Source organism: Enoplosus armatus, chromosome 23 (genome assembly GCF_043641665.1).
Source record: "Enoplosus armatus isolate fEnoArm2 chromosome 23, fEnoArm2.hap1, whole genome shotgun sequence".
Classification (NCBI taxonomy): domain Eukaryota; kingdom Metazoa; phylum Chordata; class Actinopteri; order Centrarchiformes; family Enoplosidae; genus Enoplosus; species Enoplosus armatus.
In genome coordinates this window covers 5138283-5157370 of record NC_092202.1, presented here as the reverse complement: position 1 = coordinate 5157370, position 19088 = coordinate 5138283, and the positions used below count along the sequence as shown (strand labels likewise).

Genomic DNA, 19088 nt, shown 5'->3' with positions numbered 1-19088 from the left:
CAGGCACATTTACCTCCAGGCTAACTGATTTTGACTCCATCAAACTACTACAACAACAAGTAGCTTGTTGTAGTAGTATTTTAGTATTTTTTTTAGTAGGGTTAGTAGCTTGGTTGAGGTTTGGATCTTGTATTAGTAGGCGGTATGCTTAGGCAGCCTGAGACGTTGTTACCTGAGAGACAAACATGAGGGAAACAATAGGCTCATATCTATAAACGATTTGCATATTGAGCGCCGTGCTAGCAAAGGCTTCAGAGCCCTGACCGAAATCTGCTTAGAGCTGCAGCGGGATGACGCCGTTGCTCCGGTATTGTAAAAAGAACAATCCCTTCTCTCCTGTTGTTAATGGTTCATTGGCTAGAAAAGTTTGCTTCTGTTCCGTGGCTTAAAAGCAAAGGGTGGTTTAGCTAACTTACACAATTAATGATTAAGGTGATGTGATGTTATCAGTTTGCGGCTTTACAGCTAACCACCGGCTACTGAGATGCTTGCTTGATGTCGGCCCTCATGTATGTATGTACACCAAGAAAATGTGATGACTACTTGCTAACCATTTCGTTTGATCTCATGGTAGGTGTCCGGCTAAATGACTGAGATCGGAATCCTCAATAGTTGGTCTTTAGCTGTCATCCATCCATCGCTGCTGACGGCACAGCCACATCCGGACTCCATGACGGGGGGGAGGGCAAAGGGGTCTGCTATCTCTGAAAACAAGAATCCAGAGTGTGACGGTGACGGGACACATTTCTCTAAATAGTCCCTAAGGATATGAACATCCTGAGCTGTAGAGGCTAAATTCTCTTGTGGACAGTAATAATCCTATCAGGGCACTGGCACCTTCTACCTGAAGGAACAATTATTTACTCATTGGTCCCTGAAGGTGCATTCAGTGCTAGTCAGTTGAAAACCAGTCTGTCCCCCAGGAATGACTCACTCAAAGATCTTTAGGTCACATGCAGCTACCTCCTCAGTGTTTTTGCCCCATGGTGAAGGCAAGATAAACTGACACTGTTGACAAAAGGCGGTGAAAGCTCCCTGTCTGTAATCCCAAGTGTTTGCCTGCTCCCACTCACCACGTGAAGCTCCCTATTGCTGGGTATCCTGCTAAAATGACTACAGAGTGGGGTGAGAAATCCACAGCGGACCTCATGAGTAGGTATGTCTCCAAGGAAATGGGACACGGAGTGCCCAAGGAGGGTTGGCGAATCTGTCTGGCACATGAGTTCAAGGAGAAGAGAAAGCCCTTTCAAGCTAAAGATGTCTCGCTATCCAACGTCTTGGAGCATCTCGGCCTCGGGATCAGGTGAGACTTTCACTCTCTGGCCCTCCACTTAATGTGCAAAACACCATAAACACATTGTATTGACATGCAGGAGACTGAGGATAGTTGATATACTCTGTGATTACTTTTACATGTCAAATATCAAGTATTTTCCAGTCATTATGAGGAGATGCAGATCAAGGACAGACATTAAGAAGTGGTCTTCTAAACAGAGTATGACTAATTTACCTATGAGAGTTTAAAGATTAACACAAGCCCATGTCTATAGGTCCACCCCCAGTTTTTTTACTGTACTATTTTAGCTCTTTGATAAATGAAATCCCCCTACAACAAATATTTGCCATTGAAAGATCAACATTCATTTAACAATGGTAAATCTTTGTTTTTCTATATGTTGTAGACTCAGTGCACGCCCGAGAGATTTGTTCCTCTATTGACACTGGTTGTTACACCTCCAGGTGTCATAGCAACCTATAGTCTATACATTTATCTCATGTTTATGTGGTACCTGGGGAGTACCACACCTTGGAATTCAAATTAGACAGTTCACAAAGCGTTAAATCAAAAGGGTGTGGTCCACTTAAAAGACTTTTTCTGAGGAAGTGAACATGTAGTTGATCCTCCTTTAGAGTGGTATATGAGCTGTGGTCCCAGGTCAGCTTCAAGTACAAGGTGCAGTTTATTTACTCCTCCATGACTTCAAAACATCTCCGACAACAAAGGCAGGAAGGTTGAGGTAGTCTCACAAAATATGTCTGCTTGTAAAGTTGCCAGCGAGTACAGCTTAAATCTTTGCAGCTGAATTGTCGCCCTGCAGCTATAAAAAAAAAAAAAGAATTCCAGCACATCTGTTGATCCGGTCTTGTTTGTTTTCTCAACAACATGCTGACATCTGAGATGCAGTGTAATACATTCTGCAGCTTTAGTGGATTGTCGGGCGCACAGCCAGCATCACTTTTTCTGTTTTAATTTTGATCTGTTTAATCGCTGCTCTTTAGTGATTTGGACTGAATGTGTTTCTTGATGACCCGTGTAGTTCATGTGACACCACGTGCCACCTGCAGTGCAATGTAATAACACAGCTCGTTTAAGCTCATTATGAGATGTAATTTCCTTTTTATAGGTGTGAGCGAACAACAGTGAGGCATGTTATTTCTGTATTACATAGCAAAGTGCTCTGCTGAGATCCAACAAGTTCCCAGAAAAGTGTTTTAACAGTTGACGTTAAACCACAAACTTGCTTCATTTTTCAGAAATCTGTTGCAATGTTGCTAATAAAAGGAAGACAAATGCAAAAACACAAAGCTCCGTCCCGTTTCTCACCCAAGGTGTCTCTGCCGGCTTAAACACCAGGAACTCTCTGTGAAAGTAACCACTGTACAGGCGAAGGTGCCCATATTGCTAGAAAAATATATGGAAATGCTGTAAATTATCTGGGCTTTCTGTCCAATATACTGTACCTAAAACAAACAAGCTAACTGAAACAATACACTCATGCTGTATATATCAGAATCAGAAATACTCTATTGATCCCCACGGCCAATACACACACACACACACACACACACACACACACATACACACAAAATGGCACAGGTATGAGGGTTTAGCCCAGATTTGAAACCTTGCCTTCAACTCCCATTGTCATTTTAAGTAACGATCAGCGCACCAATGCTTCTACCTAAATCTGCTGAATGGTAAATGTGTTTGTGACTTGATATCAACTAGTAGGACTTCAAACGTTTTGCCCTCATTGTGCTACGAGCTCCTTTAAGCACTGGTAATGTGTTGACTGCGGTGGTAATCAAGATGGCAGCTTCATCATACGAGGGTTAGATTCAGGTTAGCATACTTGGCCCGTATTCACAGAGCTGGATCAGGATGAGGACCATTGTTTGCATTCCAGCTGGGCTGCAGAACATCAAGATCCCCACAATAGCGCAACCTGCCATGGCTTCAAATAACACGCTTTAAACCCCATTCATCTCCTCCTGAGTGGAGCTGTATTGGCCGACCATTGTGGTGTGTCTGGACTGAGCTTTCCTGTGAAGTTATTGTTTGCAATACAGTCAGGCGGTGCATTGTCATGCACAGCAATTTTGCAGCTGCATGGCGTCCTCACAGCAAGCAGAAAGCCCTTTGTGGCTGAAACGTTACTGATTATTTCGGTGTGTGAACATGGTCATAATGCTGAGCACAATGCTACCTCCCTTCCTGTTTAGGCTTTTGATGATGCAGATCCTGTCGAGTTAAAGAGCTACATTAATATTATGTTGCTATAGCAGGGTTTCTAGCAGTGTACTATAGCGTAGGTGGGCCACCTCATTTGAAATATAGACCACCTCCACTAACATAACAATAAAAAAAAAAAAGGTATAAAACATTAACCTTCAGGGAGAAAGAACACGGATGTTTTTCACACAGCAAATGCCACAGTTCTAATAGGTGTGTTTAGGCCGTCATCTACGCTCAAAATTGATCATGGGAAGAGATGCTTCAGGATCTGGGTGGCTTACCACCTGCTAAGCAATTTCCTAGGGAAAACCCTGCTGCTGCCCTGTAGCAAAGAAATGGTTGTTGAAGCTGTCATTTGGAATTAATTTAATTTGAAGCTTGTACTCCTTGGTTTCCTCCAGTTGAGTGGTTCCCAAACGGTTAAATGTCAGCCCAAATAAATCTGCCTTTGACCACAGACGGATGAGGCCGTCAACGCGATCCCCGGTGGTGTTGATAGAGATGTCTGTCGTTCAGTTGTAGCATTGAACAGCATATTTTTGGCTTGCTTGTTAAGCATCGTCACATTCAGTGGTTTGGGATTTTTGAGCACCTAACAGGAAAGGGGTCAGAAACTGCAGCACCTGCAAAGTAAGTGCTTAGTCACTGGTGTTGTTCACCAACCTGTCAGCTTGCTGCAGATATATTATGATCATTCTGTGAAATGGGAGAGTAAGGACGTTTCTTGCATCCTTAATCTGTTTCTTATTTGGGGCCCTCTAGAGACCCTTCAAGGACCACGGAAAGTCCAGGAGCCTGACTGAAAAAGCACAAAAGTTGCTGTGTGTACAGAGAGTCAGCATTATTAGCACTTCAGCCTGTTCTGTGCTGAACTAACATCCTGTTTACTAAAATACAACCCCTCAACCCACAATAGCAGCTTTATACTTTATTCTGCATACAAGTAGGGAATCTACCATGTCTGAGATCACAGTTCAGAGCATAAACAGATTACAGTCTGACGATAACTGTGATCTTCTGAGCCTCCGGCCTCAGGCTCCAAGAGCTGTTTGAAACCTTTTGTAACATAGCCTAATTAATATTTTACACCACAACCCTGGAGTGATAGCGAGGGCTGCACATAGACACAACTACATGAACACATGTACACATACTCACACTGTTAACATCACTCAGATAAAGTAGAGCTGCCACTTTGACTCCATTCCCCTCATCTTACAAGTGCTTCCTTCATGCAGTTGAACAATTCCCTCTTTTGCCTCTGCGCGTGCGTGCGTGCGTGCGCGTGTGTAAATTGTTCACTGTTAGTTCCAGCTTTGGCTCAGTGCTAAAGGTGCTGGAAACAGTTGTAGCTGCCTTTGAACAAGCTAGGATACAAAGTATGTTTACTAATTACACATATGCTTGTGATTGTTAATTGTAAACTCATTGAAAATTAAGAGCATCCCTTCATAACCCTTTAACACATGACTGCAGTTTGGGTGCATGCTGCCTTTACATGTCATGCTTAGCTGTGTTTTAACTGACTGTATTGAGTATTGAATTTCCTCGCTTGTTTTCGGCCATTTTCATTTACATTCACTCGCGTCCTTCCACTTATGACTGTGAAGTAATCTGTGTACTTTAACACTGCATATGTGTTCATTCAGGTATCTAAAATGGTGGTACAAAAAGACCCAGGTGGAAAAGAAAGCTCCGTTCATTGACATGTTTCGTGCCCAGCCCTTACGTCAAATATATGGTGAGTTCAAGTCAATCCTATCCCAGCTGAATGGCTGAATTTGAGACCAAAACCTATTTTGAACCTGCATTTTGGGGTTCTGTTGAAGCCTTTTTAATATATATGATATAACATGATAATTAATATTCTCATGTAGGATTCCCAGTGCTCAAACTAACACTCTTGGACTTTCCTCTCAAATAAGTGTTTCCATTTATCTGCTCACCCCCTTGCTGTTTCTCCAAATTGATACCATACTCTAATTTGCAGGTGCTCCACTTGGCGGTATTGGAGGAGGTACCATCACAAGAGGTTGGCGGGGGGAATTCTGCAGATGGCAACTTAATCCTGGGATGTACCACTATAAAACTGTCACAGCAAACCAGGTATGTAGGATCTTAAATAGACTGGGACATGTGTGAAAGCATCCTACATCATAAAGAATGACTTTAGTGAAAGGATATTTATCTGGTTTTATATATTTGGTCCCTTTACGTCCTGTACAATGGCTTGCTGACTTATTTGAATCTTAGCAAACAAAGTCCAACAATCCTTCTCCTGCCTGTTAAGTCACAGTTTATGTTGTTGATAATAGTCACTTATCTTTCCGTGGGGCTTGTTTAGGTATCATTAAAACTGCAGTAGTACGTTTATTATTCTCTTAAAGGAACAGCCTCTATCAAGTACCAGCCATATGCTGAAGAGAAAATACACCCTTATAACACAGTTAAAAACAGACCTCAGTCAGTCTACATGAATGGATATATTTTGTTCTTTGGTGGTGTTGTTTTCATCAGTTTAATGCTCCAAGCTATTTTCAGTTACGTCAAACTAATACATGCGTTTGTGTCAGCCCCTTTCTATTACCATCATACAAGGTCAAATCTATTGTAGAGGAGACATGGATACATACCAGATTCCAGTAGCCTCAGTTGACTATAATGTAATGTTATGAGGAAATGGTGTGACTCTTTGTCCCTGGGTTGTCAGGGGGCATTCTGGGAAATGTCGAAACATAAGGCAGGTTACCAAAAAAAAGTTAATTACAAAACTTCTGGTAATGACTAATATGTAATGTAATGTAATTATCTCCTAACCTAAACATAAAGGATAAAGATTCAGTGTTTACATGTCATTTTGACCTCCTTTTCTTTTTCATAGTTCACAGTGTGTTTGCGTCGAGGAGGGCAAACAGTTTACCAGCAGGTGCTGTCTGTAGAGCGTCCTCCCACATTACAAGGCTGGAACTGGGGCTATTGCGGAGAGTATGCCTTCTATCACGCCTTGTACCCCCGTGCCTGGACCGTCTACCACCTGCCGGGACAGAATGTCACCTTAACCTGCAGACAGATTTCCCCAGTCATCCCCCATGACTACCAGGTAACCAAGTTTCTTTAAAACTTCAAATTTAAGGGATCCGTTTATGTTCAAAAAGTTTTGAACATAAACTCCCAGATGTCGTTATCAGTATCAGCTTCAAAAGTCCAGCATCGGTTGGTAATTAAGACATGTAGTTATAACACATGTCATATCTTACACCTAACAAGTCAATTTGAATTTCACCCAAACAATAAATAGGAAGTCACTGAAAAGCATGCAAGCTTGTCAAAATAAATGTTGGAATTCTGGACCATGAAGACAAAGAGCATCCACACAAAGACAAATAAGTTAATTAAAAAGTTAAAATTGGTGGCGAGTGTCTGGACATAAGGATCACGGTCAACTCTTTCAGGATCAATAATGATCTTTGCTCATGCTCATAATTCCTCATGTAGCTTTTTTCTCACAAAAATGCTTTTAGTTTTTTGTAATAGCAAGTAGAAGCTAAAGTGGTCACTGGGTTGTGATAAAAGACACATTTTAGATGGTGTATGTTGACATGCTGGTTCGACAAGTTATTCCACCATGTATCTGTCTCTTATCTTTCTCTCAGGACTCCAGTCTCCCAGTGGCAGTATTTGTGTGGGACATAGAGAATAAGAATGACTTTGCTCTGGACGTCTCCATCATGTTCACTATGGTCAACGGGTCAGGACACAAGGACGACAAGAGTGGGGGACACTGGAATGAACCATTTCACCTGGAGAAGGAGGGGGAGGCGGTGTCTGGGGTCTTGCTACATCACTGCTCTACAGTGAATCCTTACACTCTGTGCATTGCAGCCCGAGAACAGGTTTGATTTACAGGGTTATGACTTCAGCAGCTTCCAGGTTTTTGTAGTAGGTTGTAGGGGGCTGCACAAGCAATTCCCCAGGAATAAATAGGATTTGTAACAATGTTCTGTTATCTGAAAGTGGATTTATAATAATCAGCTGGTTGTGAAATCTGTGGTTCTAATGAGCATGAGGTTTTAGATTTACCAAGAACGTGTGTGTTTGTGTGCACACATTAACAGCCTGACAGGGAGGTGAGTCACCAGACGGCGTTCAGTCCAAAGGGAACCTGCAGCGGCCTGTGGAGTGACCTAATCACTGACGGACGGCTGGACTCTCCTACAGGTCGGTGCTTAAAAACAGACGGTGGAGGGATGAGACAGATTCATAATGGAACAGATGTCTAAAGTTGTTGTTCAACATCACGTCTTGACATAAAAAAAAAAAAGAAGTGGAAAGAAGAAGTATAATGAAAGAAATTGATGCACAGTAAAACACTCACAATAGCAATACATCACTTAAGCATTTAACATTGTGAGCAGACCACTGAACCACTCCATGCTTTTAAAATTAAAAGTAACTGCATGTAACCTGCATCTATTTTTGCATAGTGTTCTTCTATTATTATTATTTTTGCAACTTCGTGCAGTGTGATGTATCCCTCTCTGCCTTACCTCTGTAGGATCCAGCCCGCCGACGCCCAAGGGAGAGAAGGTGGCAGCGGCGTTGTCTGTGGGCTGCTCAGTGCCAGCTCAGAGCCATAATAGCCTGGAGTTCTGCCTGGCCTGGGACATGCCCAAACTCAGCTTCGGCTCTAGGGAGAGGGAACACATCAGGTACATCAAACACAAAGAAAAAACGTGTGTATGTTAGTTATTAAAAATAGAAAGAACACACTAGTGTTGTCTTGTTAACTATCTTCGCTGTGGTTATTTGGTTTGGGTCACTGTTGGTGCTGGGGACACTGCGTCGAACATTAATAAAGCTTTTGGCTGTCCGTCCTTTTTTTAAATCCCGGTCTCAGATACGTTTTTGCATTTGTCACAAACTGCATTTCTCCTCCATGAATAATTTGTAGTGAGCAAAGCACAACAGGCCTTCCTAATACTGACACGTGAAGACCAAACAAATATACTTTCAATGCCTTGTCCTATTTCAGAGCCTCAGGCCCAACTGAAAGTGACACATCTCATCGTGGAACACTGAGTTAGAAAAGCAGACTTACTAAGATACATTTCTTAAAACTTTTAAAATGTTAAATTAATCAAAATACGTTTTCTGCTTTTGTATTTGTTTTATTTGTTGATGAGCTTGCAGCGTACCTGTGCCGCCATCACCAGCTTGTGGCTTTTCTGTTTCTAGGAGATACACTCGTTACTTTGGGACCAAAGGGGATGCGTCCCCCTCGCTCAGTCACTACGCCCTAACACACTACAGAAATTGGGAGAAGAGCATTGAGGAGTGGCAGAGACCCATACTACAGGACAGGTATTTCACAGCTCTGGAGGTTAAATGAGAAATAAAACTAGTTTATCTAAAACAATGATAAATTATGATGGCCTCAATACAAATCAATAATGTAGGCATCCTGTTTTCCATCACCTATTAATTGTCACTTGTACATTCACTTGTGCATTGCAGTTCTCTCCCCTCCTGGTATAAGTCAGCCCTCTTTAACGAGTTGTACTTTGTGGCGGATGGAGGGACGGTGTGGACAGAGCTACCAGAGGACGCTGATGTCAGCGGTGGTGTGCGCAGCGAGGACGGGGGGCTGTCAGCTCAGCCTGCTGTCATCAAGGAGTACGGCCGTTTTGCCTACTTGGAAGGTAAGTTCCAAAAGAAACTAGTGTTAGTCTGCAAAACTAGACACGGCAGTTCAGAGCTGAACCAATTAGTAAGTAATTAGTTAATCGACAGAACATTTATCGGCCACTATTATAACAAACAAAATGCCAGACATTTCCTGGTTCCCACTTTTGTAAGATGAAGGTTTTCTGTTTTATATCATTGTAAACTGAATATCTTCAGGTTTTGAACAGTTGGTTGACCAAAACAAGAGATTTGAAGACATCGCGCTGAAATCTGGGAAATTGCAATGTTGTTTTTTGACAAAAACAAATTATTTGACAATGAAAATAAGCAAAACTCTCACTCACTGCCAAAACAAACACTGAGAAAATCTAAATTGACGTGCTCTCAGCTACAATACAAACATTAACATAGCCTTACAACTTAAAAGTACTTGTGGTTAAAAATGTATATTATGAGAAATATTCACGGTTGGCAAAAGAAAGATCTGTCTATTAAATATGTGTTTTATGACCCTCATTACTAAGCTATTATTGTTTCCCAGGTCAGGAGTACAGAATGTACAACACATATGATGTGCACTTCTACGCTTCCTTTGCACTTATCATGCTGTGGCCCAAACTCGCTTTGAGTGTGCAATATGATATTGGTAAGCTAAATGTTGTTATCAATTATCTATGCATGTGTATTTGATAAAGAGCAACATGAGGGCCGGGTTTTACAGCATTAATCTCTTCTCAGCTGGCAGTGTGGTCCAGCAGGACCCAACAGAGAGGCTCCATCTGATGAGTGGGCGGTATTCTCCTGTCAAGGCCAAAAACGTGGTGCCTCACGACATAGGAGACCCAGGTAGGAGAAAGATGATCTCAGTAAATACAGCTCTGAGGGGAGTAAAGTGATTTACTACCTTTTTTAAGGCAGTCTTAGGTTAGAGTTTATTTCTGTGCTGACTTGAAACTTGCATGAAACCGGTAATTTTAAATTGTCTCTCAGTACAACATGATGACTCCGTCCCTAGATGATGAGCCATGGCAGAGGGTGAATGCTTACCTCATCCATGACACTGCGGACTGGAAGGACCTGAACCTGAAGTTTGTCCTGCAGGTCTATAGGGACTTTCATCTCACCCAGGACAGTCAGTACCTGCGGGACATGTGGCCCATCTGCCAGGTATAAGACCGAGATGGTCTCAACTCAACTGCATTTGAGAGTTTTCTAATTCTTAATATCTTAATTATTCCCTGTGTAGACATTTATATCCCATCTGTAGTAGCAACACAAAAAGTAATATTATTTGTCACTTGCTCAGACTTTTGTTCCACCCAGCTGTTTTGTTCTGGTTGGTCTGCCAGGCGGTGATGGAGTCAGAGATGAAGTTTGACCTGGATGGAGATGGACTGATTGAGAACTCTGGATATGCTGACCAGACCTATGATGGTTGGACGGTGACTGGACCAAGGTGAGAGGATGGAAAAACATGGCTTGAAAAAAATATAGATAAAAATGCCTCAATTCTTTTATCTTTTGACATTGAAATTGCAGAAATATGCAGATGAGTGAAAGAATATGCCTTCTTCTCAGTACACAGGACTCCCTCCTTTGGGTTGTCTTAAATCCCAGTCCTTTCAGATGTTGTGATTCGATGTAAAAATAATTAAGGGCTTTTAAGTAATTTAGCTTAGTGCTCAGTGATAATACCTAGTCACTATTTGCACACAGTCCACACCCAACACCATTAAGATATTCAAATTCTATCAACAAATTAGAAACCTTGACGCAATTAATACTTTGCTTCCAAAAAAAACCTTTATTTGGATTAAAGCTAATCTAATCTAATTTTAATAAATTGAGCACTCCTCGAAGAAAGAAACTACTGTATGATAATAGCATTTACAACGTCAAGTCTGAATTGGATGGCAAGGGGAAGGAAATGGAAATGGAAAAAATGTTGTTGTCTATAGCTGCAGTGCTTCTCTAAATGTGACCCGAGAGTCAAGTCAATATCATCAAGGTTACATTTGAGTTAAATTCCACACAGTTTTTATGCAAATTATATTCTATACAGAGCAGTCATGTTAGCCTATCTTCTCTGATGTTTGTTTGCATTTTACAGTGCGTACTGTGGTGGGCTGTGGTTGGCGTCCCTATGTGTGATGTGTAAGATGGCCAGAGTGTTGGACGAGGAGGAGATGTACCAACGTTACAGGGACATCTTGGACAGGGGCAGTGCTGCTTTTGACAAACTGCTGTGGAACGGTAAGTTCTAACACCCAAATCTCTTGAAATGTCCAATTAATAATGGGCATGACAAACTCATTTGCTTATTCCCACACACAGACTGTCACACATCAGTGATTAATGAAGTCAGTAAAATGCTGCCACTGTTTTCAGTTAAAACTAAATTATTTCTACAATTAAATTTCTTGAGAAATACATTTTCTTTTATTTTCTATTTTCCCATCATGTTTAGGCAAGTACTACAACTATGACAGCAGTGGGAGAGACCTTTCCAACAGTGTCATGTCTGACCAGTGTGCTGGCCACTGGTTCCTGAGAGCGTCCGGGCTGGGAGAGGGAGACTACCAGGCAAGTTAAGACATGCAATGAGCCTACAATGAATGTGAAGTACAACTGATACTGGAATTGACCCTGATATTTATATTTGGGAGTTTAAAAAATATGATAACTATATGTAGCTTTTCCTATAATACATGCATAGTAGCAAAACTGCTTTTTGAATACTTCAAAGAGAGATTAAATCTTACATTCAATCATACATTGTTGTTTGTTCATGACCAAACATCTCTTCCTTTCCCTATGCCAAGGTGCAAACATCAATAAAGGAATGTTTTCAGATTAGGACATGCATCAAAGCTTCACTTCCTCTCTCCCTCCAGGCTTTTCCAAAAGACAAAATCCAGAGAGCACTAAAATCTGTCTTTGACTTGAATGTAATGAGCTTCGCTGGAGGCCAGATGGGGGCAGTTAACGGCATGCGTCCTGAAGGAGTGCCCGACCGCTCCAGTGTCCAGTCAGATGAGGTCTGGATAGGAGTGGTGTATGGACTGGCAGCCACTATGATCCATGAGGTAAGCGAGTGTGTGTTTGTGTTATTATCTACTATCTACTCACAAATAATTTATCATCTGGAGGCCTGCATTCTTGACTATTTTTGCAGTTTTTCCATGGTTAAGAATATTGTTAGTTTTCAGGCTAAATTTAGTTGAATCAGTTAAAGGAATAGTTCTGTTTTTTTGGGAGATACTTTCCGGAGTCTTGTAACCGTCTCCTGACTCCAGCTTCATATTAGAGGGACAGATTTGATGGTGGTATCTATCTTTTTACCCAACTCTTGGCAAGAGAGCGAAAAAAGCGTTAATCCCAAAATGTAGGAATTATTTCTTCTACAATTCTACAATTGTGATGATTGTTTTGGGACTAAAAGTGACTTGATGATAATTCATAAGTGTTTGTATAGCTGGTTGTGATGATTGTGTGATATTAGGTGAAATACTGCCTCACACCACTGTGGCTGTTTTTTTTCCAGGGTATGCAAGAGGAGGGTATGCGCACGGCAGAGGGTTGCTACCGGACTGTGTGGGAGAGGCTGGGCATGGCCTTTCAGACTCCCGAAGCCTACTGTGAGAAGGGCATCTACCGCTCTCTGGCGTATATGAGGCCTCTGAGCGTCTGGGCCATGCAGCTAGCCCTGAACACTTCACAGAAGGATCAGACCACATCAGCTCAAACTGGAGCCACAGACAGGGAGCAGGGACAGGATTTGAAAGAAAATCAGAGAGAAGACTAAAGCTATCAGACTGGTGTGATTACAGTACAGCGAGTTCCTCTGAAAATGACCTCCAAACTCTCCTGCAGCCACCACCCTCATCTGCAGGGCTCTGTTTGATCAGTTAATTTGATTATCTACTGTTTGTTTTGCTTCAAATGTTTGGTCTTTTGAGGCTTGTGTACTGTAATGATTTATGCCTAACAAAGTCAGTAGCCACTGTAGATCATGATATTGTGAGGCAAGGAGTTTAACATTTTTCAAGAGACTGCAAATGGTTTGTGATTCTTAAAAGTCATGCAGTGTTGGGTGGTAGCCAGGCAATGTTCAATCATATCCAGTGTGTATTGATAATTAAAAATTGACCATGTGTTTCAGCAACATATTGTCTATTTGCACTCATATACACACACACACACACACACACATTCAAGCACTACATTTCACAGTCATGTCAATAATGTCTGCATACTTGGAGCAAGTTTCAATGCTAACTATTTGAGGACTGTTGTGTATTATTATACCAGCCATGCATAGTCATTATTGTCGGTAACAGTTGAGTACATCAGTGGACCTTTGAGTGAATCAAGCCACATTGGAATGATTTCTTGATCAGAAATATTTAAAAAACACTTGAAAAGAAAACTTCTTTTTTTTCCTCCACTTAAATTTGAATGCTGTACTTAGTGCTGTAATATGCGACGAGTAGTGTTGGAAAATCTGAAAAATTATATACAGTATATATTTTTTCTTTTTTTTTAAAGCATTTGGTGCCTTGTTGCATGTTGGCCATATCTACAGTATATTAATGTAGTGGCAACATTTACTATGTTTTATAAAATCCAATACTCATGACAATCATGCTGAATAAATGACTGATGATAGAAACAGCGGGTTTGTTGTGTTGTTAATTAAATGTATATGAAAAAAACAAAACTCAATTAAAATACTTAGCTGCATGAGGTGATGTACAAAGACATTACTGTTAAAAGCAGTATAGCTGTAAGCCTACAGCTGGCGGCCTATCCATGATAGTTTGGTTTTTCTAACCCTTACCCCTGATCATGGAAACTCATTCCATTATGTGAAGTTACTTGGTAACTTATTTAAGCACAAGACATCCCTGGGTGGGCTTGAACTGCCAGCCTATCAGTTAATAATGCTGCTGACGCTGCTTGCTAAAGCTAAATTAATGTTTCTCAATTTATTTATAAAGCTAAATTTAGGTTAATCAATTTATGTTTGTGTTCTTAGTTAGAGGCTGACTCTACACTGCACTACTCAAACACTATTTTTTGTTTTGTATTGTTAAGCAATTTTAATTGTTTTGGATACAAGGACATACAATGCAATATTGCTCAGTCATACTTTTTCTCCTGGTTTCTTAATTTCCCTTACCTGTGTCCATGGACACCAGTTATTCATTTACGTGATATTATCTGGTTACTTAGACACAAAATCCGTCCCTGGGTGGGCTCGAACCACCAACCTTTCGGTTAACAGCCGAACGCGCTAACCGATTGCGCCACAGAGACCACACTTGTGTTTCCTGAAATGTAGGGGCGTGGCCTTAATGTAGGGGTGTGGCTTACATTTGAAAAAAGTAAATGTGAAAAGTTGAGTTTTGCAGACTTGTAGAAGCTAACGGTGTACAGTCCTTTTTGGTATCAAGTTTCAATTTCAGCTTGAACCAGCTTGAACTGCCAGCCTTTCAGTTAATAACTTTCAGATAATAATCCTGCTTAGGCAGCTTCCTAAAGCTAAATTAATGTTTATCAATTTATTTATAAAGCCATATTTAGGTCTGTCAATTTGTTTTTTTTTTGTTCTTTGGAAAAGATAGAAGCTCACTTATGTAGAAGGTTACAGAGTCTATTTTTCTATTTCTATTGTTGTCAAACAGGACCACTGCTGCTGATGATCTGTCATTTGATTATGCAACATTGCTCAGTCATACTTTTGCTCCTGGTTTCTTAACCCTTACACACCGTGTGTGTCGTCTGCAACACGTTTGAGCAAGTGCACTTTGGATTACCATAATTACGTCACGGTTTACGCTATCGGAAAAATTCCAACGGTTTCTGAAAGCTGAGACGTTGCCGTTTACAGCCAATATGGTGTCATTACGGTAATTTCACTCGTGCCTCTCAGTCAAAATAAACAAAAAAATCCAGGGGGCCATTTTAAGGCTTAGGTTTTAACCCTTTAAAAAAAAAACATGACGCAATTATGGTAATCCAAAGTGCGCTTGTGCAAACGTGTCTCCTACAACACTCGGTGTTAAAGGGTTAATTTCCCTTACTTGTGTCCATAGACTCATTTACATGATATTATCTGGTTTCTCAGGCACAAAACCCGTCCCTGGGTGGGCTTGAACCACCAACCTTTCGGTTAACAGCCGAACGCGCTAACCAATTGCGCCACAGAGACTACACTTGAATTTGCTGAAGTTTAGGGGCATGGCCTTAAACTTCAAGCCACACCTATTTGCAAGTGCTTTTTATTTCCAGCAGACAGGTTGACATTTGAAAAAAGTAAATGTGAAAAGTTGACTTTTGTAGACTTTGAAGCTAACAATGTACAGTCCTTTTTGGTGTCAAGTTTCAATTTCAGCTTGAACGGCTTGAACTGGCTTGGACCTGCTTGAACCTGCTTGAACCTGCTGGAGAGAGTACCACAGCTGTGGAAAACATCCTGCATGGTGCCAAAGACCCAGCACCCCAAGGACTTCAACAGCTACAGGCTGGTGGCACTGACATCACATCTGATGAAGACCCTGGAGAGGCTGGTCCTTTTTCCACCTCCGCCCCCTGGTGAGCCCCGCTACAGTTCGCCTACCAACCTGGCAGTGGGGTGGATGTCATCTACCTTCTCCACAGATCACTCACTCAGCTGGAAAAGGCTGGGAGCAATGTGAGAATCATATTCTTTGATTTCTCCAGTGCCTTTAACACCATACAGCCCACACTGTTGGAGCGCAAAGGGGTGGCCCAGCACCTCACAGCATGGACTCTGGACTACCTCACAAACCAACCACAGTACGTGAGGATACGGGACTGTGAGTCTGATATGGTTGAATGCAGCATTGGGGCCCCACAGGGAACGGTCCTGGCTCCCTTCCTCTTCACCCTCTACACAGCAGACTTCACACACAACTCTGCCAACTGCTACCTGCAGAATTTATCTGATGACTCTGCAATTGTCGGCCTCATCACAGATGGGAACGACAAACTGGACTGGACTGACAACACAACTGCACTGTACAAGAAGGGCCAGAGCAGACTCTACCTGCTCAGGAGACTCAGGTCTTTTGCGCAGGGGGCACTTTTGAAGACCTTCTTTGACTCAGTGGTGGCATCAGTGCTGGGGCAGCAGCATCTCAGCTGCTAACAGGAAGAAACTGGACAGACTGATTAAGAAGGCCAGCTCTGTTCTGGGATGCCCCCTAGACTCAGTGGAGGTGGTGGGAGAAAGGCGAATGATGGCTAAGCTATCATCCCTGGGACCCTTAGGTCCCACCCCATGCAGGACACTCTGGCAGCACTGAGCAGCTCCTTCAGTGACAGGCTCCTTCACCCGTGGTATGTGACCTCTTTCCTCCCGGCTGCTGTCAGGCTTTACAATCAGCACTGCTCCCAGTAGTAACCACGCACACCGGAATTTCTGCGCTGAGGGATCAATACAGGATTATCTTATCATATTTTATCTTAGTCATCTCATGGTTTGCCAGAACTCCCTTGAGGCCAAACAAAAGTCCTTCTCCATAGCCTCCCAAACTCCTCCCACCCTCCACAATGGAGGTTTTGAACATGGCCCACTCGGATTCCCCCGGGATGTACATGAAATTCTTGCCTGGGTCTGATAACATAGAATATCATTACTGCTCTCAACATCATGTAAACACCTTTAGTTCCTTAGATGCTTTTGGACCATTGTTCAAGTTAAGTCTATATCTGCCAATGCTTTTGTGTGTACTAACAGTAAAGTATTGTTATAACCATAACCACAAGTATATGTGTTTCACAGGTCTCTGTGGCGCAATCGGTTAGCGCGTTCGGCTGTTAACCGAAAGGTTGGTGGTTCGAGCCCACCCAGGGACGTACATTTTGCTTTAACCTCAACACAAACAGCAGCCATAGGCTAAACAATAGGGTCAATGGGGGAGGGGGAGATGCAGGAAGAAAAGGGATGATGAACCTCTGTTGAGAAGACATACAGTCACTGCAGTCTGAATATTTCCTCATCATTTCTTTGAAATCTATCTAAATCTACATCACTGACAATAACACAAACTACCAACTCTGACTGGCACTGGTTGTCTTTTAAATCACAAAGCAACAACATAAGTCAAGGACAGGCACTGTGGTTTTTTATGTTAATTTACAGTGCACTAGCAAGAAAAACTTCTCGTCCCTGGGTGGGCTCGAACCACCAACCTTTCGGTTAACAGCCGAACGCGCTAACCGATTGCGCCACAGAGACAAGGTCGCAGCATGGAGCTGAGTCATAATTTTTTTATCTATGTACTCAGTTGTAAAAGAGTAAACACATTTGCTATATATGCCTAAAAAGGTTTACGCCCAACGTGGGGCTCGAACCCACGACCCTGAGATTAAGAGTCTCATGCTCTACCGACTGAGCTAGCCGGGCTGCTTGTGAAATACTCAGGGGGCGGGGTTTAAAAATGTCGGCTTTGAGTTCTCTGTATAGCTATCCAAAACACGTTGAGGAAAAAGAAGAGCGTAAGGGTAAGGCTTCATGTTGTGGTCCCATTGTGTTTTTCCAGCTAATAAGTCCCAGCTATAGCGTCATACTGTCAACTTTGCTGCCATCTACTGCAAATAACAAGACAAGCCTAGAAAAGAAGAAAGTGGCACATGAAATAATGCCAAGAAAATGTTTCTACCATGTCAAAAAAAATAATTCACAAAAATAATGAATAACCATTTTGCATTTTGTTTTGTTGTAAAAGAGAGACAAAACCAGTAAAGTTGCTTCACTTAGGCCTTAACTAAAGCTCAATTTGATGTGTGCCATTGACCACGTGCTGACATGAACTTGTAACAACTAACTCTACTTCCATGACTCCCAATCAGTTCTTTACACAACACACTTAAAATACATGAAGTACACACAATAACACTGCAAGAGGTAAAACTCTGAGCAATAACTACCATATCATTAACATGAAGTTAATGCTTTTTAAGCTAACGCCTCTAACTACATTAGCATATTTCACTCAACTACGCCATCGACCACGTGCCGACCTGAACTTGCGTTAATTTCGGTTATAAACTCTTACGTCCATATTTCCAAATAAGTTCTTAACTCAACACACAATAACACCTGCAAGAGGTCAAGCTCTGAACAGTAACTACTGAATCATTAACACCATGTTAATGCTAATCAACGTTAACGTTTTAAGCTAACGCCTCTAACTATATTAGCATATTTCACTCAACAGCTAATTTACAGGTCACGCAGTAATTACTCCTACATCCATTGAGTATTTTACCCAAGAAACACGTATTCTTTGCTGTAACAGTTTATTCATAACCAATCATTCAAATTTACTAAACAATCACATTCTTACCGTGAAGACATGTTGAAGGTAGCTAGCGTTAGCTGAAATCTCAAACTCCGGCTCGGTGGGCGGTGGTGCTCGGTGCTGGGCCTCCAGGTGCGCATCAAAGAAATAAAATAAGCCGTGTAAAAATGCCTTTTCAGAGCCGAAAACTTGATAACGATAGATTTAACCTTCACTTTTCAGCCGAATAACGTTTAAAATAAAGTTTAACGAAACTGCAAAAGTGCGATACAACTTGTTCTGAGATGCTCTACCTTGAAGTTTTTTTTTTTCCATAAGGGCGAGATGGACCATGTGGACCACTGCATTCAGGAGGGGTGCGGGCTGCTGGATAAAAAGAAATCTGCCGCAAATGTCGTAAACTTTGTCTAAATTATAAAATAATGCTTTACATTACTGTCATCTATCCTTCCTTAACAAGTCTGTCTTTTCACGATTTGTATGTATTTAGTTTTTTCTCGTTATAAATGTGTGCGCACACCTGTATTAAAGAGATGCTTTGTGACGACCCGTCA

At 41.7% G+C, this 19088-nt stretch overlaps 1 protein-coding gene and 5 non-coding genes across 6 annotated transcripts; 2 read left to right on the top strand and 4 right to left on the bottom strand.

Annotated features, from left to right (window-relative positions):
• The first annotated feature begins 885 nt into the window (after window positions 1-885).
• Window positions 886-13854, top strand: gba2 (glucosidase, beta (bile acid) 2). Its single transcript, XM_070929815.1, has 17 exons — window positions 886-1303; window positions 5167-5258; window positions 5508-5623; window positions 6399-6617; window positions 7171-7410; window positions 7633-7735; window positions 8073-8226; window positions 8753-8878; window positions 9032-9216; window positions 9744-9848; window positions 9941-10048; window positions 10218-10369; window positions 10552-10658; window positions 11313-11455; window positions 11670-11785; window positions 12097-12288; window positions 12747-13854. Exons 1-17 carry the CDS (start codon window positions 1110-1112, stop codon window positions 13005-13007), a joined length of 2613 nt encoding a protein of 870 aa, XP_070785916.1. The 5' UTR covers window positions 886-1109; the 3' UTR covers window positions 13008-13854.
• A 593-nt stretch (window positions 13855-14447) lies between these two features.
• On the bottom strand, window positions 14448-14521 carry trnan-guu (transfer RNA asparagine (anticodon GUU)). The gene has a single exon. It is a non-coding gene; the product is annotated as a tRNA-Asn (tRNA).
• An 821-nt stretch (window positions 14522-15342) lies between these two features.
• On the bottom strand, window positions 15343-15416 carry trnan-guu (transfer RNA asparagine (anticodon GUU)). The gene has a single exon. It is a non-coding gene; the product is annotated as a tRNA-Asn (tRNA).
• Window positions 15417-17012: 1596 nt separating this feature from the next.
• On the top strand, window positions 17013-17086 carry trnan-guu (transfer RNA asparagine (anticodon GUU)). Its single transcript has one exon. It is a non-coding gene; the product is annotated as a tRNA-Asn (tRNA).
• A 308-nt stretch (window positions 17087-17394) lies between these two features.
• trnan-guu (transfer RNA asparagine (anticodon GUU)) lies at window positions 17395-17468 on the bottom strand. The gene has a single exon. It is a non-coding gene; the product is annotated as a tRNA-Asn (tRNA).
• A 95-nt stretch (window positions 17469-17563) lies between these two features.
• Window positions 17564-17636, bottom strand: trnak-cuu (transfer RNA lysine (anticodon CUU)). Its single transcript has one exon. It is a non-coding gene; the product is annotated as a tRNA-Lys (tRNA).
• Window positions 17637-19088: the final 1452 nt, after the last annotated feature.